Genomic DNA, 24,784 nt, shown 5'->3' with positions numbered 1-24,784 from the left:
CCTTTTCAGAGCGTTCTGTCCTATATGATCACCTGAGTTAGGGTATATTGACGAGTCTCTTCCCTTTGTCTCGCGTCTGAATACGGGACTTGGTACGGGAACTATCAACTCCGACGCAGTAATTTTTTACCTGTCTGCTGCATTTACATTTTCTTTCAGCCATCCCTCGATTCCACTGCCGCCCCAACCTATTAGGCCGAATATCACGTCGATAGCTTCCGCGACTAGATTGCCTTAGTCCTTCCCACTTGATCGAGTTCCAAACTTCTTGGAGTTCCACTGTCTGAGGTACACTCCTCCGTATTCCTTCTTCCCAGTTACTATTATTATTATTACCTATTCGCAACCAATTTTTTTTTTTTAGAATTTTCTTTTACCCTCTCATTTTCTTCCTCTCCCATCATCTTTTCCTCACGCTCACAATTGAATCAACCTATTTCGTCTCTGTCTCCGGAGGAATATTGGATCCCTCTTCCTTCCTTTCCTTCCTTTAGTTCCCCGCCTCTGTCTTCTGTCTTCAACCCCCCGGGACAAGCCTATACTACTTTCCGCTGGTCTTAAATAAAGTTCTACTGGCCATCATCGGTCGGGATCCTTGCCCTAAACAGCTTTCTTCCTGCCCAATTGTTCGTCCTTTGGATTTTGTGCCACGTTCCGCTGCGCCTCTTGAGCGTTTGCGCTTTCGTTTTTAAGGTAAGTTACTGTCTGTGAGATTCATCACCTGCGAACCCATGGCCCGGCATTATTGGCTCTGCCTGCTACCGTCTGTACCTAATTTCCGCATCTCATGCTGACGTGAAATTGCATTGTCATTTTTTAAGGGAAAAAATTTAGCCTTTCCTTTTTATTTAAATATTTCTTTTTTCTTTTTTAAAAGCCCCCAAAATTTCCACCCGGTGTTTCGCCAGTACACTTGGTTTCGGTCATTCCTACCACCTACCACGTTATTTCCACCCCCCTCAAACGTCCGTCTTCTATAACCCGCCCAGACTTGCTCTTCACAACCCATACTTCTCCTCGACGTCCTTATATATTCCGGATTTCTAATATCGAATTTGATTTTTGCCAGTGGAAAAATTTCTGCGTGGTGGATTTTGTGTTTTGTGGGTCGACGTCCGACTGGTTCCTGGTCAACGGATATCCTTCGTGTCGCATTGCCGAGTCACGCATAGACTTCACGAGAAGAGTGTCTCTTGGTCCCTTAAATCGGGCCCTGGATTGAAGTGAGTATTTTGCGGGGTATCCAGAACTAGAGAAGCAACCTGGGGGTACGCTCTGGACGTTTCTGCGACAGCAAATCGTCACCGTTGAGATCTGGAATAAGTGCCAGTTACACGATTCTGGGATCATTTCTCGCGACGACAGAGATTCTATCGTCTTGAAGATCAGAACGACAGTTCGACCCATCTGACTGCCTGTCTACTTGCTCGTGGAACATGAAATAAGTGCGCTCGAATTGGTTTATTCTAGATTCAGTACCAGGACGCTCAATCGAACACGATTCCTTTTCGCTTTCCGCATTGGCACGCATACCGCGAATAATCGACCATGGAAGCCACACTTACACATCGGCCGTGGGAGCCTGCCACCACTGGACCCCAAACCCCTACAGTATCTTCATCGCAGACCCTCCCCTCGATATCGACATTGACAGCGAGCATGACCAGCACCGCCGCTCCTCCAGCGGAGAAGTCGCCCGGTAATGTGTCGTTGAATACAATCGAGCGGGACTCGGGGAATTGGTCTATGCCCCAGAGCACAAGTAAAATCGCCGCAGGACCTTAGTTGGTTAAGGAGTGCTGACATGATTTGCTCAGGATCCTCTACCTACTCCACCGCGACAAACGGGACCGGTAACTACCCTTCTCTATCATTCCTTACGTCCTCTCAGCCGTCTCCCAATCGCGTGTCCACGGTCTCCGATCGATCTCCTTATCCTAACGACCATTCGAACGCCAATACCCCTTCCTCCTCGGGCGCTCAACCATCTCCGAACTTCGGCTCGGCGCAGCCAAATCCAGCGCTCCCTTCTATTAACCAGAACTATGACGCGCCATCTCAGAGAGGCAGCATTGCAGAGCCCGCGGAGTCACGACGGAGCAGTATTGATAGTCGGATGAATCAGGGAATAAGCTCCCTTGCCATAAATCCCGCTTCTCCATATCACAGCACGAACGCGTCGCAGACATCGATCGTCTCGGGGTTACAACGAGAGCGTGGAATATCTATGGATGTGAATATGAATAATACCTACCGAGGCCCCCGCTATTCTGGGGGACAGCCTCTCTCCCCTTTGGGCCCACGGGCTGGCGAACATCGTGGATTTGCGGCTGGCCGCACTGCACCTGCAATTTCGTCGAACCCTCGCTCGGAAATTTATAATGCGGAGGCGCCCACAGCTGGTCTTGCATACGCTTTCCCAGATCCGGATGTTGCACGGTCCAATTCAATCTCTTCTACGACCGAAAAGTCGAACGCACAGTTTTGCAGAAAAGGAAGTACGGCGGAGTCTTTTTCAAGCAGCATCTACTCAGATTCCCGTTTGCCTCGTGGTCAGCATGGTATGTCAATCTGTGAATTCGGCAACATATGCCGGTCTGTGGGGTCATCAAAAACTGATCATGCTTTAGAACTCCCTCAAAATGTCCACCATCATTCGCTACAACATAAACAAGTTCGTGGACTTATTGGAGAGGCCGACCTACACAGCGGCAGTACGCCGTACAGCAGGACACCTGAGCTGAGGGTGACACATAAGTTGGCGGAGCGGAAACGCCGTAGCGAGATGAAGGATTGCTTCGAGGCTCTGCGGATGCGTCTTCCGCAAAGCCAGAATAACAAGTCGAGTAAATGGGAGACCCTTACAAGAGGTAACGATACAACTGCCTATGTCTATGTGTAGTTACCATACTAACTCTTTGGTAGCGATTGAGTACATTGGACAACTGGAGAAGATGCTGAGCAACGCTCGCCGGGAGAACGATCTTCTCCGAACCGAAGTCGACGACATGCGGGCCCAGCTTAATCAGCAGCAGCAACAGCAACAAGCTAATGGGCAATCGCGACCGCAATCGATGTTCGAGCATCATTCGATGGCTACACCGCAGGCTAATGGGCAATCACATGGCGCCATGTTTCCTAGTTACGCCCCGGGCGCTGGGATGACGCAGGAGCAGCCACGGACTTTACCACCTCTGATGAATGGGTCTGTCGCACCAATGCAAGGCGTGCAGTACACCGATGAGCGACGGTAGTACAACAAAGGAAATCTTCTCTACGCGATTATTTTATGACATGGCTGTGATACGAGTATGTCGGTCCTGAGCCTGTTCCATTCAGCCTCTTGCGCCCTGAACGCGGAAACGTCATCTTCCTATTCTGTAGCTCACTTGTAGATTTGATTCGGGTGGTTTCCCCTTTCTTATTTTTATTTTTATTATTTCCGAGCGCGAACATTCCGTCTCACCATCGCCGTGCCTTTTCCTGATTTCCTTCAGTGGCAGCCACTCTGCCGCGGTGTCTTATTGAACCCGGCCTTGACGTCTTTATCTCCCTTTCTTCTCATAAACATTTGCATCATGATTCATCTATTCGCATGTGAGACAGGATATCTGGGGTTTGGATTTGGATATGGGAAGTGTATGTTCATTATGTTTGTCCTCACCGTTGACACAGTGGGTGCCTTTATAGTGCGTGTGTACCAAAACGAAAAAGCGCAAACCAGCTTGGAATAGGAGTGTGTATGGTGTTTCAATTGATATCCCCGAGGTCTATGTGATTATTATGTTGATGAAGCGCCCTGAATGGTTACTGGGACCATACGTGAATTGATTTATTGAACGTCCACCGAAACCAACCTTTTTCGCCAGAAACTGGTACGAGTGTTCCGTGAGTCATTGTATATCTAAAGCAATTATCTACTGTCCAATTGATTTCGGACGATGAATGTGTATACATACGTATATTTGAAGGTGTCGGATCTATTTTTGTCTGGGGAGATCTCGCGACGCCTGATTGGCGCCCGGGAGCTTCACGACCACTTCTTCAGTGTCTTGAATAAGCGCCGTACCCACGACTCCATCATGGCGGCTACAAACATTCCTGCATCTTTCTCTGGGCCAATACGTGATCAAACCAGGACCCCCGGTCTGCATTTAGCAGGGGTCACCAGAGCTTCTCGTCCAATGAAGGTAGCTCAGACATCATCAGCTCCCGCATGTACTATGGAGCACGGGTATTTAGCATTCTGCAGAAGAGCAGTGCCCAATAGGTTGGATCGTGGCCCTGAGCGCTGATGCATGAGCTCCTAGACTAATAATAAAAATAATAGATGTAAGTTACTTCTTCGGCAAATGTCTTCCCATCCAATTTGCTCTCTTCCATCTTCCTCGCCTCATTGTGTTGTGATAATAGTCCTTCTCCCAGTTTGCCCTTTGTCGTTCAATTTACGCATCTCAACTATACATTCAACCCCGAAAACATATTCGGGTATTCCATATATCAGGATTGGAAGGCATGGTTACGACGTCTGATTAACACGATCTCACGGTCTCACTTTGAAGTACCACTGTTGTCTTTGTTTTATTGACTGACACCCCCATTCACTCTCTTGAATGCTTTGTTGGCAGGGAGAATACATTGTTAATGTGTTTCTTTGTCCATTGCCTGAAATACCTTTCTTGAATGGACTAAACCCGATATAACGCCCTTATGTCTATGATCTTTCCTACTGGTCCGCGGGGAAGTGGTTTGTTCTAGTTGATATACACATCTGACTAAGGTATGTTACTCTGTGGTCACACTGATACTTCGGGTCTAAGTATTCTATAAGTTGGCTTTGATTGACAATGCACAGACGATGGGTTGGAAGCGCCAGAAGCCGCAAGCTGAACTGCGGATTCCCACAATCCCGACTTTTCCCTTGTCGTCCCCAATCACAGAAGAGGTTGTTACTCCAATTTCCTCGTCTCCGGATGAGCGAGACATGGAAAAGCTTCGTCCCTTCGATCATCTGGGGGCGAAAGTGTCCAGCCAGAACCCATTCGCCCGCAAAGTAGAATACGGACAACGGCAGGAGGACAGGGAGCCGGTGCGTGAGGCCAATAGTTACTACTTCGTGCAAAAGGCGGCAGAGAGTGCGGACAATCCGAAGCCAGCAGTCAAGAAGAATACGGAGCGGCCTCTGGGATTGAATCTGGTCACCGATTTCTCACTAGCAGCACCGAAACCTCGTGATAATATACCGGAGGAGGGGTTCGTGGATTTAAATGATCTCAAGGTCCTTTCAAAGGAAAGGGCAGAAGAAAGATCGGCGCAGAAGGTCAAGGGCATCCTGAAGAAAGGAACGAGTCATGGATTGCAGCAACTTCCTAACGAGCCTTCGAACCTGGCGAAAAGGGGATCTTCCTTGTTTGACTGGAGGCCTAGCAGCTCACCAAAACAGAGAGGCAAGGATGACTTGTCTCCATCAGACCGGCCGATAATGATTGGTTTCAGCATGCCACGCGAAGAAACCACTACTTCGCGGAAAAGATATTCTAAAGAGCTTGACGTTGCAGATATCCAGCAGACGCCCCTCACGCCCTCAATAGTTGTCACACCGGCAAAGGACGATGATTTTTGGGCAGGCTTTAGCCAAGTTTGCAACCCTCCCAGAGTCGCATCTAGCATTTACTCCCAACCCACTCCGTGTATAGAAAAGAGCGAGTTAGATATCCCGCCTGTACCCGCCATTCCGGCAGAGCATGCAGTGGCTAAGAGTGAAGTTACAGACCAAGAGACGCTCAAAAGGCAGTCAGTGACATCTAGGAAGCAACGTGCATATTCCAGTGGTACGGTCTTCGAGGAAGACGTTCAATCGCATCCAGGGCTTCGCTCAAGGTCATACTCCAACGGAAGCGTTAAGAGAGCTTTTGATCGTTTGAGTGGCATCGACAATATGAGTCGATTGAGCGTTAATACGGAAGTTAATAGACACCAGTCCCAGGGATGGTGGACATACCTTCTGTCGCCTTTATTGGGTCGTTCCAACACAATCACCAGTCGAAGAACATTAATTGACGCACATCCACCTCCTGTGCCCAGTATTGCCACCGATTTGACAGGATCAAGCGATGAGTGGTGGGAGAAGGAGGTATCGTATTTTTCACCTGATACACCCGAAACGACGATAGCCAGTCGAGGTATCTCCGACTGGCAGCCATCTCAAAACAACCCTTTCGCCGATGATAAAGCTGTTGACTGTCAAGTCCAGGATCCGAGTGACCTGAATAACGCAGCGTTTGGCTTTCCCGACCAAACAATTCAGGGCGCTGCTGCCGAGTACTATCATGCTTGTGCACATGAGGTATTTACCGGGAAGCCTTACTTTGAGTGCATCAACCATGTCTGTTCGATAACTCCTAAAGATCAAATTCCAGTCCCCAATGTAGATACCACAGAAGGCAGTGGTTCGGGTGGAAGAGGTGTGCTCATTGATGTGGATGACGCGCCGAAACCCGTTGACAAAGAACCCGAAGGTTCAAAATCTATAGTCATTCCTGTCACAACTTCCCGGCCTCCGTCAACGGTCATCGACAAACAACCGTATACCCCCGTGGAGAACTCGAAGGAAGATAGCGGCTCAAAGGACGACATGAGAGCCCCTCCCGAAGAAAACTCTACGAAACCTCTCTCTGAAGAGGCCATTAGGGAGCCAGCACCTGCAGCAGGCAACCAAGCTGAGACCAACCCTTTTGTTCAGCCGGCTCAGCCAAGTAGCACCGTCCCGCCGCCAGTCACGAATGTATACATTCAATATACCCCCGTACCGTCCTCTGCTCCCGGCGCTACTATTGAACGAGTTGTACCCCAGTACATAGTGGTTCCCCCTTCAAGCGAAGGGACGCAAAAGCATGAAGAACAGCCCCAAGCACAACCGCAATCTCCCGGTCCTGTCTCCCCAGGCTTCCAACGAGCAACGGAAAAGACAGGCTCAATCCCTCTATCTGACATACACTCTACCCCGGCGCCTGCGTATACGTCTCATCGGAACACTCCCGCCACGTTACCACCGCGTGTGGATCCTCTTCCGATCACCCGGGAGGCAACGATGAATCCAGTTACAGAAAGCAATAGAATAGAGTCTCGACGAAGAAGGCTGGAGAAAGAAGATGCGATCGGTAGGAAAGCTGGTGGGCTTTGGCGCGGCAGAGGTTGTTTCAGCAACAAGGGATGTTTTGGGAGACCTGGACGTGAAGGACGGCTGAGGCGCCGGTGGTATGCGGCCATTGCTTCATTCTTCATTATCATTGTCGTGGCCGCCGTTATTCTCGCTATAATGCTTACCAGGAAGGGGGACGAGACACCTGTCCAGTCGCAATGGCTGAATCTAACCGGCTATCCACCTATGCCGACAGGCATTGCTACAGTTGCTGGCCCCGAGCCTCGAGTACAAAACTCGGGCTGTATTACACCTTCCACCCTCTGGAGCTGCGCCTTGCCCAATGAACAGCAGTCAGACAACAAGCCTTATGCTGCAAACCAACCTAATTTTCGTGTTGAGATTCGTTTTCGTAATGGGACATATTCGAATAGCACGACTGTTGCGTCGAAGTCTAGCAAAGCAAAAGCTTCTAGAAGATCTGATAACTTGTTCAGCCCGTCACCATCCCCGCCAGACATGAACGACCAGACTTTTCTGGGCAACACCACTGATAAGAACAGCGTTCCCTATGCGGGCGAAGAGACGCCCTTCTACATGACAATACTCTCCCCTCTCCAGATGTCCACCTCCAAACTGTCACGGAGATCAGACAGTGCGTTCCCTGACATAGAATCCCTCATCCCATCTCCAGACCTTGATTCCGATGGCACCGCTGCAGCCGCAAAGCTCTATCCTCTTCCTGAGTCACAGCCCGTGCGGCTATACAACCGCGGGCAGGACACCGAGCACTATGGCTTCTACACCTATTTCGACCGGTCTATTTTCCTTGAATCATCTGCTCCACTCACGGACAGCAAGAACGATGATTCTACAAGCGATGGCAACGGCGGCCCAAGTAAAGCACATGCCCGAGTCAGGTGTACCTGGTCCCAGACACGCTTTCTCGTTCAGATCTGGACTCGTCCCGGAAAGACCCTCCTCAGTAACAGCTCATCTGGCAGCACAACACCAACACCCACCCACACAGGGACCAGTAACCCAACTAGCTCCAACTCCGCTACGGACTTCGTTCGTCCCGGTTCCTTCCCGTATCCTATAACGATCACTCTAGATCGGCACGGGGGCGCGATAAAGAAGAAGATGGTGTACTGCTACGGTATGGAATCAGATCAGCATGTCAACTCGACTGAGGTGAAATTGCAAGTCGAAGATCGTGGATTCGGCGGTAATACCATCAATCCGGCACCTGGAATTTTTAATATGTCTGATACCGCATTGAGTGCGTCGGGTTATGGGGGTTTTGACGGTGGAACTGGGGGCTGTTCTTGTCAGTGGACGAACTGGATTTCTAGGTCGTAGGCTGGTCAGATGTGGTATTTCCAGCTATATTCTCTGTCACTCCTTCTTCCTCTATGTTTTTACTTTGCGCTAAGCATCCTCTGCATTTCCTGTTCTCAAAGATCTTATAATCTATGCCAGATACTATCTCAACTATCTGAAAAGTCACATTGCATACCGTTCCGAACCGCAAGATCATTTGTATATCCAGAAACCCTGAGGTCGGCAATCACGATAGATCACTAGGTCACATGAAGAATGACTCCCGAGGGCATCTACTGGATCTATCATATGCAACGGTCTAGTCAGGTCGATGCAATAAAATATGACGTGGTCATATAGTACATGCAGAACCAGACATGGACGCATCACGTTCCGAGTCTGTCATCATTCCAATCACTGCAAAGTAACACAACATGACCGGAGATGCAGCATGACCCACATCCCTTACCTAAAAAAATGGGCGGGTGAGCTGAATTTCTTCCCGATTGGAAGATACCTGCTTTTCGAAGGAAAAAGAAATTCAAGATAGGCCCTTATAAAAGCAAGCATCTCGGCCCGAACAGAGACCTAGGAAGACAAGCAAATGTCATAGATTCACAATGGCAACAAGCAGCTTCACAGACCACCAACCGTGGTATCAACGCATCCAATGGTTTAATCTTTCCATGTTGGTTCTCATCCCTCTTTGGGCTTTTATCCAGTCACTTTGGGTGCCTTTGACCTTGAAAACCCTGGTCCTGTCAGTCGTATACTACTTGTTTTCGCTGGGCTCTATAACAGCCGGTAACCCACTCAAAACATGAACACGTCAAAAGAGAAACTAACAACACCACAGGATACCACCGCCTATGGGCCCACAGATCCTACACAGCATCAACGCCCCTCAAATGGCTTCTCGCCGCGTTCGGCGCCGGAAGTCTCCAGGGCTCAATCCGGTTCTGGGTGCGCGAGCATCGCCTCCACCACCGATACACAGACACCGACCTTGACCCATACAGCGTGAACAAGGGTCTCCTCCACGCACATATCCTATGGGTTCTCCTCCGTCAGCCTCGGAATGAAAGAAAACAGCGAGCCCGCATCAACCTCTCCGATATCGACCACGACCCTGTCGTAGTCTGGCAGCATAAGTATTACTTCTTAGCTGCCTTCGGCATGGGCTGGCTGCTCCCCTGTCTGGTAGCCGGACTGGGGTGGAACGATTGGACGGGTGGGTTTCTTTACGCGGGCGTTCTCCGAGCGTTCTTTGTCAATCAGGCAACCTTCTGTGTGAACTCTCTTGCGCATTATCTAGGCCATCAGCCGTATGATGATCGGCATACGCCGCGCGATCATCTGCTCACGGCGCTTATTACCCTCGGCGAGGGGTTTCATAACTTTCATCATGAGTTTCCCTCGGACTATCGGAATGGCATTGAGTGGCACCAGGTCGATGTGACGAAGTGGTTTATCTAGGTGTGTAGCTTTGTCGGGCTGGCGGGTGACTTGAAGAGGTTTCGGCATAATGAGATCGCCAAGGCGCGCCTGCAGCAAAGGTTTAAGCGGCTTAATGAGGAAAAACGACGACTAGACTGGGGCACGCCCCTGGAGGAGCTTCCTGTTATTGATTGGACGGAGTATCAGCGGAGGGTGGGGATGGGACAAGTGCTTGTCGTTGTTGAAGGCGTCGTGCATGATCTTGGGGCATTCCTAGCTGAGCATCCCGGGGGTGAGGCTACTGTTAAGGGTATGTTGGGGAAGGATGCTACGGCGCTGTTCAATGGCGGCGTCTATGACCATTCTCGTGCGGCTAGGAACCTTCTGGCTACTATGCGGGTTGCGGTATTGAGGGGAGGTGGGGAGGTGGAGTGTTGGAAGTAGAGGCGTTATTACTAGTTAAGATATGACTCATGGACTTTGTGGTGTCTTCTTTCCTCTATTCTGTTTTGTTTTACAGAACCTTTCCTACTAATGAATGACTTCAGAATAGATCTTCTCATGTTTCAAAATCTACCATGATACACACACATTAACTATATAGCAAGCGTTGCTGTAAGCAATAGGATTAACTAGTCTCTACATAAAGTCTAGATCTGGATAAACAGCAATAAGCACCCAATGCCCTATAACACGATGTATAAACCAAGCCAAGGTAATATACCCAAGCAACCGACCCATGGACAAACCAGCACAAGAGAAGAGTCACCAGACCACCACAAATCGTAGAGAATTCCCTGACTCAAAACCCATGCTCTCCACTGCTCTTTCTGAGCAAATAGTATCATTACAGTCCAGACCCACTAGTCTTCATGGATGCAACCTCCAGTAGGCAGAATCGTATATCCCAAAAACCCTCTATACCCAATCGGGATGTCGGGGACGGTGGAACCCTAAGTTGAACACGCAGTATAGTCAAGTATAAGAATAGACCGTACCCCATTCCCAAGCCCAAATAACCAAAACCACAACAATCCATTCTCCCTTAAACCAAGCCCCATCCTCCCCAACAACAAGAAGAAGAAGAAAAAAGAACAGAAAAAGAACCAAAAATGTCCACCCTAACCCCCCAAGAAAGGGTGCTCCTCGAAACCGCCACAAAAACAATAACCAGCATCAAACCCTCCGACACGCACAGCGTCGCTAGCGCTATCCTCGCCTCCGACGGCCGGGTCTTCTCCGCCGTAAATGTCCACCACTTTACCGGCGGCCCTTGTGCCGAACTCGTCGCTCTGGGGAGTGCTGCTGCGGCTGGGGCGGAGAATCTCACGTATATTGTGGCTGTCGAGGATACACGGCGTATTTTGAGTCCCTGTGGAAGGTGTCGGCAGGTTTTGTGGGATTTGTGCCCTGGGATTCGGGTTATTGTTTTAGGGGAGGAGGGGCCTAGGGTTGTTGGTATTGGGGAGTTGTTGCCTTTTGCTTATTCTTGGGATGGTGAGGAGTAGCGGTTTTTCTTTTCTTTTCTTTTCTTTTCTTTTCTTTTTTTTCTTCTGTTATACTCCAGTTTGGGGGTCGAGGGGTGTATGTCGGGACCCTTTGTTATATGTTTCTGTGGCACTTGGAGTTGCGTTCAGGCTACGCTTGAAAGATGGAAGAGAGAAGGTTATTTTGAATGTCTGTCTATTATTATTATCAGATTAAATATATGATCTAAACGCCAAACCCAAACGCCCTAATAAGTCCTTTGATGTCCTTTTTGGAAAAGAGGGTAGAGGGTTTCAAGCCATTGACCCTGGAACAAAAAGTATTGTATGTCAAGTAGAAATTTCATAAAATGGCCCCGCTTCGTCATCATTCCTGTTATTGCTTCGGAGCGGAGATTAACCATCGTCGAAAGGGTCGCTGCTTATGCCATGAACATCAGTCCAATAGCAATGCCGGCGACAGCCGTGAGACCAGGAATGATGAGCTTGGAACCGGGGCTGGTAGGGGCGAAGCCAGTGGAGGTTGGCTTGGCAGGAGAGCCACCGCCGCCAACAAAGTTGCCACCACCGGTAGTGTGGCTAGAAGAAGAAGTAGAGGTCTTCGGGATAGTCGAGTTGGCGAACTTAGGGAAGCCTGAGCTTGCGGAGGGCTTCGGGGTCACGGCAGGAGCGGTAGTGTTAGCACCTGGGACAGTTGGCTGGATAGCGGGGACGCTGGACTGAGCGGCAGGGACGGTAGGCTTGATGAGAGGGACACTGGACTGAGCAGGGATACCAGGAATACTGGAGCCACCAGCGGTAGGCTGAATAGCAGGGACATGGGTCTCAGCAGGGGCAGTAGGTTGAGCGGCAGGGCCACTAGACTCAGCAGGTGCCGCTGGAGCAGCGGACTCAGCGGGGGCAGCGGACTCAGCCGGTCCTCCAGGCTGAACACCAGAAGCACTAGGTTGAGCTGCAGGAGCGCCAGTTCCGGCAGGGGCCTCGGGAGCACCAGATGCTGCAGGGGCACCGGACTCAGCTGGGGCCGCAGGTGCGCCAGACTCGGCGGGAGCACTGGGTTGAACTGCAGGGGCACCGGTTCCTGCGGGAGCACTAGGAGCACCAGTTTCAGCAGGAGCAGCAGGGGCGGTAGGGGCGCCAGTTCCAGCAGGAGCACCAGTCTCAGCGGGAGCCTCAGGAGCACTGGGAATGTTGGACTGCGCGGGAGTGCCAGGCTGAACAGCCGGAGCGCTAGGTTGAACAGCAGGTGCACTTGGCTGGACAGCAGGAGCACTGGGTGGGACAACTGGTGCAGCGGTGGCAGCTTCCTCGCAAGAGGTGATCGTTACTGTGTGCTCGCCATTCTTATCCCAGGCACTGGCAGTACCGGCGGCGATGGCCAAAGCAGTGACGACGTGATTCGAGATATGCATTGTGACTGAGTGGATGAGATGAAGATAATGCCAAGTAAAGCTATGCTTTTAGTTTGAAGGGGAAAGACCAAAGATCGCTCTGGTAGAATGTGTAGAAGTATTGATTAAAAGTGTATATGATGCAAAGTGATGAATTGAAGACTGATGATGAGAAGATTTGGACAGCTCATCTAAGGGCTTTTATAGTAGTCCCAGGGCAACTAATCCGGTACCATCGAAGAGAATGAAACTATCATCTTGTCTTTCGATGGTGTGAGCGCCTGCAACCGGTATGACCATACAGCAAAGTGACTTTGTATCAATGGGTGCTGCATCCGGAGAAGCACAATATCCTATTATGTTCGCCATACTGCCTAAGCACCGGAGAGGGCATCGGAATTGACGTACAGCAAGAGAGACTACCCAGAACAAGCATGAAGCATATCTTATCACGTGACGGTGTAATTCCGGCTTCATGGTTCCTGAACGGGCATCACTTGTCGCCGGCAGATTACCGGATGCGGATATGATGATGCGGCCAACAAGCCACGGAACGCCATCGTCTCAATCTAGGTAGAGCTTACCCAAAGAGGGCCCCACCAGTGCCACAAAGCATTGTATCTTTAAGTTGAATGCGAATATAACTCATGGCACCTGGGGGACGAAGCCGGAAGCACCCACGGTCAACGGTGGCCGTTGACAGGAATGACATGGTGGCTTTATTCCTGCCAAACCAGTACTAAGACGTTCGCCTTACAGACAGTGTACAGTAACTGCATGAAGATGGTCAAGACTGGGTAGTGCTTGAACACACTAGTGGACAGTGCTGCTTTCCACGACCCGTCTCGGTCTGTGAGTTGGCCAGTGCAGAGGGTCTTCCGCATCTGAGGGATTCTAGGTCTATAATTGACAAGTACTAGCGTCGGTAGTGTAACGGTTATCATTCTTGCCTTCCAAGCATGAGACCCGGGTTCGACTCCCGGCCGACGCAGATTTCCAATAATTTTTTCTTCATAAGACTATGAGTGTTTTTTTTACCTTGTCACAAGTGTCTTGGGATAGGATAGCCTATAGCGGGTATATCCCACTCCATTACCATAAGATCTATATAGACCAGATAAATTAATTTGCAAAAAGTTATTCACGTCTACTTACTTTCCAGTAAAGTATAACTAAATAAAAAGACATCCTCGCCCACAGCCGACAAACTTACAAACCGTTACCTAGCTAGCTGATCCTCTTGTATGCGCAAAAGGTACGCCTCGTATGCACGAGGGTGCAAAAAGAAGGAACTAGGCTAATTGTTTATGCGTCGGCCGGGAGTCGAACCCGGGTCTCATGCTTGGAAGGCAAGAATGATAACCGTTACACTACCGACGCTGCTTAGTTAATCAGTTTACAATTACTATTCAAATGAGGAAGTCATTTGGAGGGACAGTACGGACTATCTATATCCACATTGATTCAGCTACCTTCACCTTCTTTGTTTTGGACGATCAGTTTCTATCTTCAAATCTAATTGGGTTGATGTGTATATCTCTGTTGGTGCTCAGGACTTCCCTTCCTCGTCGATGGTGATACTGTTACTAACAGTATGTTGGTGGCATAAATACTCTTCAATATATATTGACGGCAGTTGGCGTGAAGCACCATGAGGTATTATATCTCAGGCTCAAGAACACCAATTGCCCATATATCTCTCTCCTTGTCATGACCTCCCCCACCAAGAGCACTGCACATAATTACTACCATAGTGTTTACCATGAAAAGGACAGCCCAGGTCCTGTATGCTGCCATCAATCCACAAGCTGACGTAGCTGACTAAGGCCGTTAAGTCACGCCTCGGATTCATGACCCGCAGCTTGAATGAGAGACCAATCGATCATTCTACCAGTCACTGCTTCCCTCGTGCACTCACTTAGTAGTTTGCCTTATCGTCTAGGTCAATGTATTGATCTAAACATCGGGATTGACTGATCCCGCCCTTCGTTACTATACCCCATGCCTACCCGACGTGATATTCCTAGTCGTTCACTCCTTTCCCCCAGCGATTACGATGATGATGCCGAGTCCCTGCGATCGCCGTCAGAGCAGGACTCTGACTCCGAAGATGACGAGTTTCTCCGTAGATCTCGCACAACCCTGGAATTAGCAGAGCATGATCGTACCGTGCTGAATGACGAGGAGGAAACGGAGAAGTTGTTGATCAGGGGAGGCCCAACGCACGGTCTGCGGCGAATCTTCAGCCCCAACAGTCCAAGTGTAAAGATCGGAAAGCGAGAACGCCGACGAAGACGGCGAGAGGAAAGAAGAGATGCGCGCAGAGGACAGCATGAGAAAATGACTGATTCGGGAGAGCTGATGTTCGAGATGGAAGAGGGTCATCGGGACGACGAGAGCTCCCTCCTGAGCCGATCGTCGTCCGATCTAGATCGACAACTCAAGGAATATGGTGGTGATGAGGTATGGCTACCCTAATGACACTAAGCGTTATGTCCACCACCCAGTCTAACTGTCCCATTCTATCAGCGGCCTCAGCGCGTCTCGTGGCTCAAGCTTGCCTTGGTCTTCGCGGCGATCTTTGTTCTTTTCCTTATATTTCTGCTAGGAGCATACAAAGCATCAACGCCCTTCAGGACGACCAAAGCCCCTCAAACACTACTGTCGAACGGCACTGCTCTTTTCGCACCCACCACAATTCTGATCTCTCTTGATGGGTTCCGAGCGGACTTCCTTAACCGTGGGTTAACACCAACCCTTACCAAGTTTATTGCCGAGGGCGTGTCGCCACAGTACATGCTCCCTAGCTTTCCAAGTGTCACCTTTCCTAACCATTTTACCCTCGTTACCGGATTATACCCCGAGAGTCACGGAATTGTGGGGAACACGTTTTGGGACCCAGAGTTACAGGAGGAGTTCTACTACACCCACCCATCAGTTAGTATGCGGCCTAAGTGGTGGAATGCTGAACCGTTATGGATGGCTGCCGAGAACCAGGGGGTCAAGACTGCCATTCATATGTGGCCTGGCTCCGAAGCGCACATTGGCGGCGTTGACCCGACAATCCTAGATAAGTACAATGGCTCGGAAGCGCTCCCTCGCAAAGCCAATCGCATTTTGGAATTACTCGACATGTCTGGCCTCGAGGAAGAGGCTGGAATAGTTTCGGAACGACCTCAGTTCATCGCTGCCTATGTTCCTAATGTTGACGCTGATGGCCACAAGTATGGGCCCAACAGCACAGAGATTCGGAGCACCATCTCGGAAGTGGACGATATGTTGGGTAGCCTCTTCGCTGGCCTGCAAGACCGGAACTTGACCGACATTGTGAACATAGTAATTGTCTCCGACCATGGAATGGCCACCACGGCAACCGAACGATTGGTACAGTTGGATGATTTTGTCGATCTCAGCCTGGTGGATCGCATTGATGGATGGCCGCTGCGTGGGCTGCGCCCCAAACGACCAGAAGATCTTGAGACGCTTCAGAAGCAACTGGAGAGCATAGCCGTGAATTACTCGCATGCAGTTGAGGTTTACACCCGTGAGGCGATGCCAGAGCGCTACCATTTTACGAACAACGATCGCATCGCCCCTCTCTGGGTGATTCCGAAGACTGGCTGGGCGGTGGTCGAACGACCTGACTTCGACGCCCAGAGCGCTTTGGAGAAAGGCGAGGTATATCACCCGAAAGGCGTCCACGGGTATGATCACGAACATCCCCTGATGCGGGCGATCTTCATTGCCAGGGGCCCGGCATTCCCGCACCAACCCAATAGCCGGGTGGAAGTATTCCGTAAGTGCTATCCCGTCTTATGATGGGAACGGACTAATCGAAGTAGAAAATATCAACGTTTATAATATCATCTGTGATACTCTCGGCCTTGACCCGCGCCCGAACAATGGAACACTGCGCCTGCCTTTAAAACCCGTGGGCCTGCATTCGGACGAGGATACCCCGGCGCTTGAGAACCCTTCGGACCCTCCAGTTAGCAGCACGGCTATCTCTGCATCGCTTAGCATGACTTCGACTGTACTGGCCTCCACAAGCCCAACAGCTACCTCTACAACTGCCCCCGAGGCCCCACCAGAGGCAGAGTCAGACGATGAGGCGGACAGCGAAAACGACCAGCCCTCTACCTGGTGGGGGACTCTTTGGGATAAAATCGAGGATCTGAAGGATTGGGCCGGGGACCTAATTGAGACCGTGAAGGACAATTTCCCTTAATTCCGACGTTATCGCAGAGCCAATGGACTCGATGACCGCGGTATAGTATATACCATTCGTTGCTTTAAAGATACCCACTTTTCTCCGTGTTAGATAATATACATCTTGTTGGATAATTTAATTATTTTGATTCGCTGCAGTACTTCTGTCTATTAGGAGAGAAGGAGAATTCTCCAATGAAACTTGGCAATGCGATCAATGAGGCTGAAATCCTTGGGCGCCGATCACAACGTCATACCGCATCGGGTCTGCCCTAATTGGGTACCCGACGATGAAAATGATTAACATGATGACTCAAGAAAGAGTCCAGCCGCAATGCGCCACAACTTGGACCCAATCATAGAATCATGGTGGCATGTAAACAACAGTTTCGATGATTCAGGCACCTGTTGCGCTGGAATGGATTGATGTCGACCCATACGATCTGTCTTTCTGCCTTACGGACCTGTGCTGCCTGCGGGAGGTAGTGGGAAGTTATAAGGATGTGAGAATATCCGCTATGGTCGCTGGATAAATCTTTCAGGGAAATAGGAAGTCAATTGACTCGAATACTCGAGTCGTCTGTTCTTTCGGATTTATTGCTCCTGATTTTGTTTCTTTACTGTCTTTTGTTATCGCACCCGGAGATCCTGCCGGAACAGAAGGGTTCTTAGTATATACATTACATGCCAAAACAACATACTACCTTTTCGTCTTCAGAGACCCTGATTGGGACCATATAAAGCCATCATGGAGTCCGCGACACTTTCAAACCTCATCAATAAAACCAATATGAATTCAACCACTCCCCCTCTTCTATCTCCCTCCGACACCGCCCTCCTCGAAGCCTTCATCCCAGGCTACTCCTTCATCTCGAGATTCCTCATCTCTTACCTCCAGATAGACCTCTCTCTCTACCTCCCCTATATACTCACCTACATCGCCATCGCCGCAGTGCTCAAATACTCCTTTTCTAAGCTCAAGGGTGTCCTAGAAACCCACTGTATCGCAACAGCTGAAATCCGTCTCGACGACGAGATCTCCAACTACCTCCTGTACTGGATGGCGCAGCAGCCCTTCGCAAACCGGAGTACGCGGTTTGTCGCCGCAACACGGATTTCCACTCAATCGTACTATTACGACTCCGAGGACGAGGACGAATGGGGCGAGGAAGATGAGTACGACGAGGACGGCAACGTGATCAACAATTTCGACGAGTACTGGGCGAGGACGCGCAATCGCGATAAGTTCAAGCGTCTGAGGTTCACCCCCGCGGAGGGGACGCACTATTTCTTCTTCCGCGGTCAGTTACTGGCCTTTGTCCGGGCGAAGGGTGACAAGAAGTCTTCTTCCTCATCTCGGTGGGGCGCGCGCTTCGAGACCGAGAAGTTGTATCTGTCGTGTTTTGGACGGGACCCTGCCATCCTGAAGGAGTTACTGGCTGAGGCGCAGCGGGTGTATGTCGCGCGTGACGGGAACAGCACCATTATTTATCGTGCGCAGAGGAGTCCCGGTGATTATGTCGATTGGTCCCGCTGTATGGCGCGCTCCCCGCGCCCTCTGTCGACGGTTATCTTGGACCAGGCGCAGAAGGATGCCTTTCTTGATGATATTAAGGAATATCTTCATCCCCGCACGAGGAGGTGGTATTCGAATCGTGGTATCCCCTATAGACGGGGTTATCTCCTTCATGGACCACCTGGCACGGGAAAAACGAGCTTGTGCTTTGCGGTGGCTGGTCTGATGGGGCTTCCTTTGTATCTTCTCAATCTGAGCTCGAAGTCCTTCAATGAAGATGATCTCATGTCTTTGTTCCAGGAGCTTCCCCGTCGGTGCATCGTCTTGCTTGAGGACGTTGATTGCGCCGGTATCACGCAGAAACGAGTCAGCGACGGCGGTGAGGACTCGACGGCGAAGCCAGCTGAGGGTAAGGAAGGTGATTCCCCCGAGGACGCTGATGCCGATTCCTCGAAGCAGGGCATCTCGCTCTCCGGTCTGCTGAATGTGATCGATGGTGTAGCCGCCAGCGAAGGTCGTATCCTGGTCATGACGACGAACCACCCCGAGAAGCTCGACCCGGCTCTGCTGCGGCCTGGTCGGGTCGACATGTCGATTCAGTTTGGGTACGCCGAGCCTGGTGATATCAAGGAGCTTTTCTCGGCCATTTATTCCACGCTCGAGGGTGATGTACGCTCGTCAAGGACGAAGAGACCCCGGGGGAAGAAGGATCAGGTGACGTCGGAGGTCCCATGGCATCAGTTCTCGCGGGAGCAAATCCAGAACTTGGCAGATCAGTTCCTTGCGCTAGTGCCAGGTGGGCAATGCACTGCTGCTGAGATCCAGGGGTATCTTCTGAACTACAAGAGGGATCCCGAAGCCGCGATCGAAGGGGTTGAGGAATGGGTGCGAAGCATTCGATCGAAACGGGAGGGGCAAACAGAGGCAACTGTGAAGGCAGACTAGTGGCAACTGTGTGGATGAATGAATGATCTTGTACACTGCATATAGATACCCAACGGTCCTACCTGTTCGACTCATTTGTGCTTATAGTTGAAATGACAAGCCCGAACTTTGTTCTAGACCCCGTCAGATGTAACCGTCGTACTACAGATATACCAAAGCATGTAACCAAAGCAGGACCAGAGTTGGTGACCATCAGGGAGAACAGCTGGACAAGTATCTTGATGCCCAGGTGTAACACCGTGGAGCTGCAACAACCACTAATATGGACAGTGAAGAGAACTCTGAGGAGAGCGAAGAATATTTATGTATATGGGCTGAGTCAAGTGCTAATTACATAATGTAGGAATAATGGGCCGGTCATGTGCAGTGATATGTAGTGAAACCAAAATCCAATAACTCCTCCAAAATAGATACAACGCAAAAGGGGGTATCTTACTTCGGTCATAGGAGAGTCACCTGCTGGTCTGATATGGAGATATCGGCAGCATATGTACACCGTGTGTTGTTTCGACAGAAGCCATGGAACAACATCCGATCTCCGCAACCACAGACAGTACCACCCCCAGGAGAAGTAAGACCATAATCACCAGATTTGAGTAATTTCTCACCATTCTTGACATAGGGCCCGGTGATAGACTTTGAGGTCGCATAACGAACGTCGTACTTGGGGTCGGTGTAGCAATGCGTGGAGTAGAAGAGAAAGTATGTATCCCCGTGTAGAATCAGGTTGGGGGCCTCGACTAGCGGCCCATCACTGTCATCACGGTCAAGAATCTGGATAGCATCACCAACCGGAGTGAAGCCATCATCCGCAACTTTCTGCATAAGAATAGGAGTCGATTTAAGAGGAGGGATGTCATTGTTGCAGTCGCCACCATTTCCAATGCTGTTCCCATCAACTTTGAATACCACATAGCGGCTGCCATCCTTGTCCAGGAAGCCCGCCGGATCAATTGAGCCACCTTGGTCCAGACGGCAAGACAGAGGTGTCTCGTTAGGTACATAGGGTCCAGTAGGATCTGTGCCTTCAGAGACGGCGACACCAACGCAATGGTGCCTCACCATCTCCTTGGCTTCACCCGAGTAGTACATGACGTATCGGCCATCGTTCTAGGAAACTAATCAGCACAAGGGATGATTCCAACAGAAAGGCAAAAAGATAACGAGAGAGAATTACCCGTCTTATCACATCGGGTGCCCAGTGATCTATCTCAGTCTCCCAACTGGCAAGTGTAGGTAAAGCCTCCTTGTCAAGAAGAGTCCATGACTTGAAGTCCACAGAAGAAGCTACCTGGACACGCTTGCCGTTTCCATTGGTGCCAAAGGCATACCAAGTGCCGTCCGCTGCTTGCACAAAGCTTGGGTCCGGGAAGTCAGAATCGATAGCCAAAACGGCACCTACTTCCTGCACACGGAAAGGTGAAGCCAGCACAGTCGATATCAAACCAAGGCCTGTAGCCCAAGGGAGAAGCTGGGACGACCACATAGCACGTTACGGCTGACTTGACGTCTTCGGGGAACGAAGGTAGAGATCGTCGAAGAAGGTAACGTCAACAGTTTGCTAAGGGGCTGGGAAACACGCAGCTGTAAGTGACAGCGAGGGGAAGAATCTTGTGCAGGAATGCCATCTCACCAGGCTGCCTCAATGCTTTATATTTGATTGCTTTAGGCTATGGTGGCAACCATCAAGCGCCAATTCCACGGCTGCATTTAGTAACATGATCCTTTTCATCCCTGGTGACTTCAATAGTCATTTGACGCCGGCCTTAAAAATAGCGATTTTGCCCACTGCGCCCAGGTACTGGATGCATCGCCAAATGTTGGGACTAAGGCAGGTGTGGTGGGGGGAGGGGGCCAACTATCGTAGAATCCCATTTGACACAGGTTAATCGTTAGTGGGCCAAGTGAGCGGCATCGAGCTCACGGACAACAAAGACATTGGCAGCGGAGTGGCTGAGCCTGAATGCGATATTCCTGTCTACCTGAAAGTGTCGCGAAGCTGCCCATTGCCCCAGTTCGGGACAGACTGCACGCGGTCCCTCAATGCCACCGCGGGAAATTTTAAATTAGACTACAAGGCCTTGAATGAGCCAATCTCACCGATCAACTAAAAGAGTAAACCAATCAGCGACGGCAATAGTAGATCGAAAGCAAAAAAAGGCATTGTGTAAAGTTCGCATGATTCCGAAAGCGGTACTGCATTCACTCAGCGAGTCATTCATCGCTTGCCGTACCGCGGACAGTATTGGATCCAATAACCCTCCTGTAATTCTTTTTCTGCTGACTCCACAGAACAAGATATAAATAACGAAAAGGTTCTTAGCTCTTTTGAATGTTGGTGAAATTGCCGATTCTTGACCAATGCCAAGAAGATGGTGCCCGGGAACAACAGTGTGGATCTGAAATTAATGTATGAAGACACGCAAGGGAGACCCTAATTGGACCCTGACCGCTCATAATCATTAAAGCATGATGCCCCGGACTATAAAGAACAGGGCAAACAAGTGATAAGAGGTCCAGGAAAGACATGTAAAATGCCCCTCACTGCAGGCTCACCTCTCTGTTTTGCGGCTTCCCATTTGCTGCGTGGCCCAAGTCATACAGGTCAAATCTAAGTTTTCAAATCATTTAGTGCATCGCCTTCGGAAACGGTGAATCCTGGCGAGCGACAACCCAGTGCTGTTGGAATGGGTCTGCTCATGGTTGCGGCCCATGAAGCGCCCCATCCATTCTCCTTAAGGAGGACAATCGATATTCTTGTTAGCTACCACGGTTGTTCTGGCATTCATGTGATTCCGTGTGCGTGGTCGTCCATAAAGAAATAAGCATAAACCAATCGTGCTCGGTCATGGCATCACGGACCGAAGATCGGAGGGGCCCCTGGGCCATTTGTTGGTGCTGCTCGTACAATAAGTGAGTGCACTCCTATGAAGTCATGGGGCTGATAGAATCAATACCAGTCTCTTGCATAAGGGGCGTGCCCTTCTCCACACTTCCCAAGGGAAAATTAAATCCTGTCCGCCTGCACCCTTGCAGGGGACCACGGACTTTCCTGTTGTAGCATCCAATCACACTACTTACTACCGAACGCTCCTTGAACTCAAAAGCCTGCCATGCCAGACTTTCGGACCGAGGATGCCCAAATACCGTAGGAAACCATATATCCCCGGATTTATGTGCGGTGACATTTGATTCCCTAGTCAATCTGATATTTTGTAGATCAGTCATGAGGGCCTTCATTCTCTCGTGTCTTAGTCAGGTGAGCGACGAGCCTCGCTTACTATGAGAGATTTTTTGAATATGTACCATAGAAGCCCAACCCCGCAATTTGAAGGAGCGTTAACCTTCTGGGGTCGGTCACGTCAATCATATATCACGGTGATCTCGAGTTAAATCCGCTAGGTCAGTGGGGTTAACTAGACGCGTGATCTCGAGACACTAGCTTCGGAGTATTGATAATCATTTAACCCCAGTCACCACATCAAAGGGACAATTTATCTTGCAGAGTACGGCATATACATACATACATCAAGAGGGAAACGAAGGAGAACCGGGATGTTTGGGTTGTTTGTTCGACTCACGAGAGCACAAGCTAGTCCCGCAGTCCATAGTACCAGCAATGGTTCTACTTAATTGATGATACAATGCCGATCTATTCACGTCATATACCACATGTCGTAGAAGAATTATTAGAAAAGAAAAATCCCCTTCATTAGAACGAAAGGGGATATAAAGAGCGACAAGTGCAGCATACCCCAACGCCATCAAGCAATAAGGTGCATATATACTGGATATTATAGCATGAGACGACCAACATAGACAGTTTAGATGGCCTAAGAACCAAGGACCCATGTTTCAAAAGGGATGCCACGAGGCTCCTTTTTCCCATCCTCTCGCGTAGTGTACAAAACAGGTTCAAATTCGGAAGACGAAGCATACTGCCGAATCAAGTGCCTCCAGTAACAAGACTCCGCAGCTGGAGTGAGATACCGGTCGCGGAAAGTTTTAACTGAATTGTTTGCTATGCGTTCCGCAGCCTCCGGGTTGTCGATGAGAAACTCAATTTTGTGATCAAGATCAGAAAAGTCACGCTCAACTTCAACGTAATTCGCTTCGGGACCAGAGGAGATGAGAGCAGCATGGTGCGCCTCTCGCCAGACCAGCTTGTGCGAGATGACTACCGAACGGCAATTGAGGAGATACTTGCCGCGTCCTGAGAAGCTGCGCCCTTCAGTGTGCGCCAGGAACATATACCTACAGTGCTCTTCTATAGGTAACAGGTTGAATCGGATGTCATTCTCATCACCCCAGTCAATAGCCAATATACTGGCCCAGCTCCTCCCCTGGGCAGCCTTCAGCAGCTTGCCGCGCACCTGGGGATTCGTGGCAACGTTGCCTCGCCAAACAAGCTGCTTCTTCTTGTCTTGGAATTGCATGCCGGGGATAACTTGGCCATCTACCGTTACCTCTCCGTCGTCAATTGCAGCAATCCGGCGTCGAGCATCCTTATACGGACCGACCCCAACTTCCGGCCATGACCAGTACCCAAAATCCGGCATCAACCAGACGTTGGTATTCTCCTCACGTTTGGAGTATGACCAAATGGGCCCTTCGCCGCTGCTATAGTCTTCCGTGGTTAAAACAAATTCAACATTCGGAAGACGATCTCGATCTGGGAACGAGGCTAATGCGCGGTGCAATGAATTCAATGTCGCCTTCCCCCGAGTGAAGGTGGCAGGCATGTTACCAAAATCAACAATATAGAGCTGCCGTAGAATGCAAAAGTCAATATATGGCTTCCAGCAGCCCGGATTCGTAGGGAAAAAACCCACCTCTCCATGATCAATAATACCCCTCACCATCCCATTTTCCACCGTCAAGCTATCCACATCCTTAAATTGAATGGGATTGTTTTCTCTGAATGAAGCAGACTTATCGAGCTCAACAAACAATTTCGGAAAAGCAGCGTGGCACTGTTCTTCGGAAAGCCCGTGATCATTCCCATCCTTTTCAACCTGAAACTCCCAGGAAGAATCATTCCTACATGCAGGCGGGGAGCCCAGTGGAGACTGCTTGACAGGGGCTTTTAGCGCATATTTGGCGACTTCAGCTGAGTATTTGGTACTGAAGAAGAGGAATGTAACGGCGATCAATGAGCACACGGCGCCCGTACCCAAAAAGCGGAGTCGAGTTGAGTGACCTTGCGACCAGCGCATTTGTGGTGTATATATCTTTTGTCACTATATATATGTATTCCCTGGGGCGTCGCCCTTCTCTATAACTGCCTCAGTCTCTTGTTGTTCAATGGTTGGTAGGCTGTTGACGATATATAAGT

General features: G+C 50.0%; 9 protein-coding genes and 2 non-coding genes across 11 annotated transcripts; 7 read left to right on the top strand and 4 right to left on the bottom strand.

Annotated features, from left to right (window-relative positions):
• Positions 1-1,548: 1,548 nt before the first annotated feature.
• AO090026000797 (putative HLH transcription factor (Hpa3)) lies at positions 1,549-3,254 on the top strand (the record flags this gene model as incomplete). Its single annotated transcript, XM_023235905.1, has 3 exons — positions 1,549-1,699; positions 1,818-2,870; positions 2,926-3,254. The coding sequence occupies 3 exons, from the start codon at positions 1,549-1,551 to the stop codon at positions 3,252-3,254; spliced, it is 1,533 nt and encodes a 510-aa protein (XP_023091177.1).
• A 1,604-nt stretch (positions 3,255-4,858) lies between these two features.
• AO090026000798 (uncharacterized protein) lies at positions 4,859-8,503 on the top strand (the record flags this gene model as incomplete). Its single annotated transcript, XM_023235904.1, has 2 exons — positions 4,859-6,182; positions 6,534-8,503. The coding sequence occupies 2 exons, from the start codon at positions 4,859-4,861 to the stop codon at positions 8,501-8,503; spliced, it is 3,294 nt and encodes a 1,097-aa protein (XP_023091178.1).
• Positions 8,504-9,084: 581 nt separating this feature from the next.
• On the top strand, positions 9,085-10,345 carry AO090026000799 (acyl-CoA desaturase; the record flags this gene model as incomplete). The annotated part of the gene is given in 3 exon segments (XM_023235902.1): positions 9,085-9,268; positions 9,321-9,930; positions 9,949-10,345. The coding sequence occupies 3 exon segments, from the start codon at positions 9,085-9,087 to the stop codon at positions 10,343-10,345; spliced, it is 1,191 nt and encodes a 396-aa protein (XP_023091179.1).
• A 668-nt stretch (positions 10,346-11,013) lies between these two features.
• Positions 11,014-11,409, top strand: AO090026000800 (uncharacterized protein; the record flags this gene model as incomplete). Its single annotated transcript, XM_001822151.3, has 1 exon — positions 11,014-11,409. The coding sequence occupies one exon, from the start codon at positions 11,014-11,016 to the stop codon at positions 11,407-11,409; it is 396 nt and encodes a 131-aa protein (XP_001822203.1).
• Positions 11,410-11,810: 401 nt separating this feature from the next.
• Positions 11,811-12,800, bottom strand: AO090026000801 (uncharacterized protein; the record flags this gene model as incomplete). Its single annotated transcript, XM_001822152.1, has 1 exon — positions 11,811-12,800. The coding sequence occupies one exon, from the start codon at positions 12,798-12,800 to the stop codon at positions 11,811-11,813; it is 990 nt and encodes a 329-aa protein (XP_001822204.1).
• An 898-nt stretch (positions 12,801-13,698) lies between these two features.
• On the top strand, positions 13,699-13,770 carry AO090026t00017. The gene has a single exon. It is a non-coding gene; the product is annotated as a tRNA-Gly (tRNA).
• A 317-nt stretch (positions 13,771-14,087) lies between these two features.
• AO090026t00018 lies at positions 14,088-14,159 on the bottom strand. The gene has a single exon. It is a non-coding gene; the product is annotated as a tRNA-Gly (tRNA).
• Positions 14,160-14,780: 621 nt separating this feature from the next.
• AO090026000802 (alkaline phosphatase family protein) lies at positions 14,781-17,007 on the top strand (the record flags this gene model as incomplete). Its single annotated transcript, XM_001822153.1, has 3 exons — positions 14,781-15,242; positions 15,309-16,575; positions 16,622-17,007. The coding sequence occupies 3 exons, from the start codon at positions 14,781-14,783 to the stop codon at positions 17,005-17,007; spliced, it is 2,115 nt and encodes a 704-aa protein (XP_001822205.1).
• Positions 17,008-17,736: 729 nt separating this feature from the next.
• Positions 17,737-19,449, top strand: AO090026000803 (BCS1 and AAA domain-containing protein; the record flags this gene model as incomplete). The annotated part of the gene is made up of 1 exon (XM_001822154.3): positions 17,737-19,449. The coding sequence occupies one exon, from the start codon at positions 17,737-17,739 to the stop codon at positions 19,447-19,449; it is 1,713 nt and encodes a 570-aa protein (XP_001822206.1).
• A 441-nt stretch (positions 19,450-19,890) lies between these two features.
• AO090026000804 (glycoside hydrolase family 43 protein) lies at positions 19,891-20,935 on the bottom strand (the record flags this gene model as incomplete). Its single annotated transcript, XM_001822155.3, has 2 exons — positions 19,891-20,559; positions 20,627-20,935. 2 exons carry the CDS (start codon positions 20,933-20,935, stop codon positions 19,891-19,893), a joined length of 978 nt encoding a protein of 325 aa, XP_001822207.1.
• A 2,347-nt stretch (positions 20,936-23,282) lies between these two features.
• On the bottom strand, positions 23,283-24,665 carry AO090026000805 (DUF821 domain protein; the record flags this gene model as incomplete). Its single annotated transcript, XM_023235901.1, has 1 exon — positions 23,283-24,665. One exon carries the CDS (start codon positions 24,663-24,665, stop codon positions 23,283-23,285), a length of 1,383 nt encoding a protein of 460 aa, XP_023091180.1.
• Between the last annotated feature and the right edge of the window lie 119 nt (positions 24,666-24,784).

This window comes from Aspergillus oryzae, chromosome 3, assembly GCF_000184455.2.
Source record: "Aspergillus oryzae RIB40 DNA, chromosome 3".
Lineage (NCBI taxonomy): Eukaryota > Fungi > Ascomycota > Eurotiomycetes > Eurotiales > Aspergillaceae > Aspergillus > Aspergillus oryzae.
Note: the sequence above shows the minus strand (reverse complement) of the source record. Positions and strands in the feature narration are given on the sequence as shown.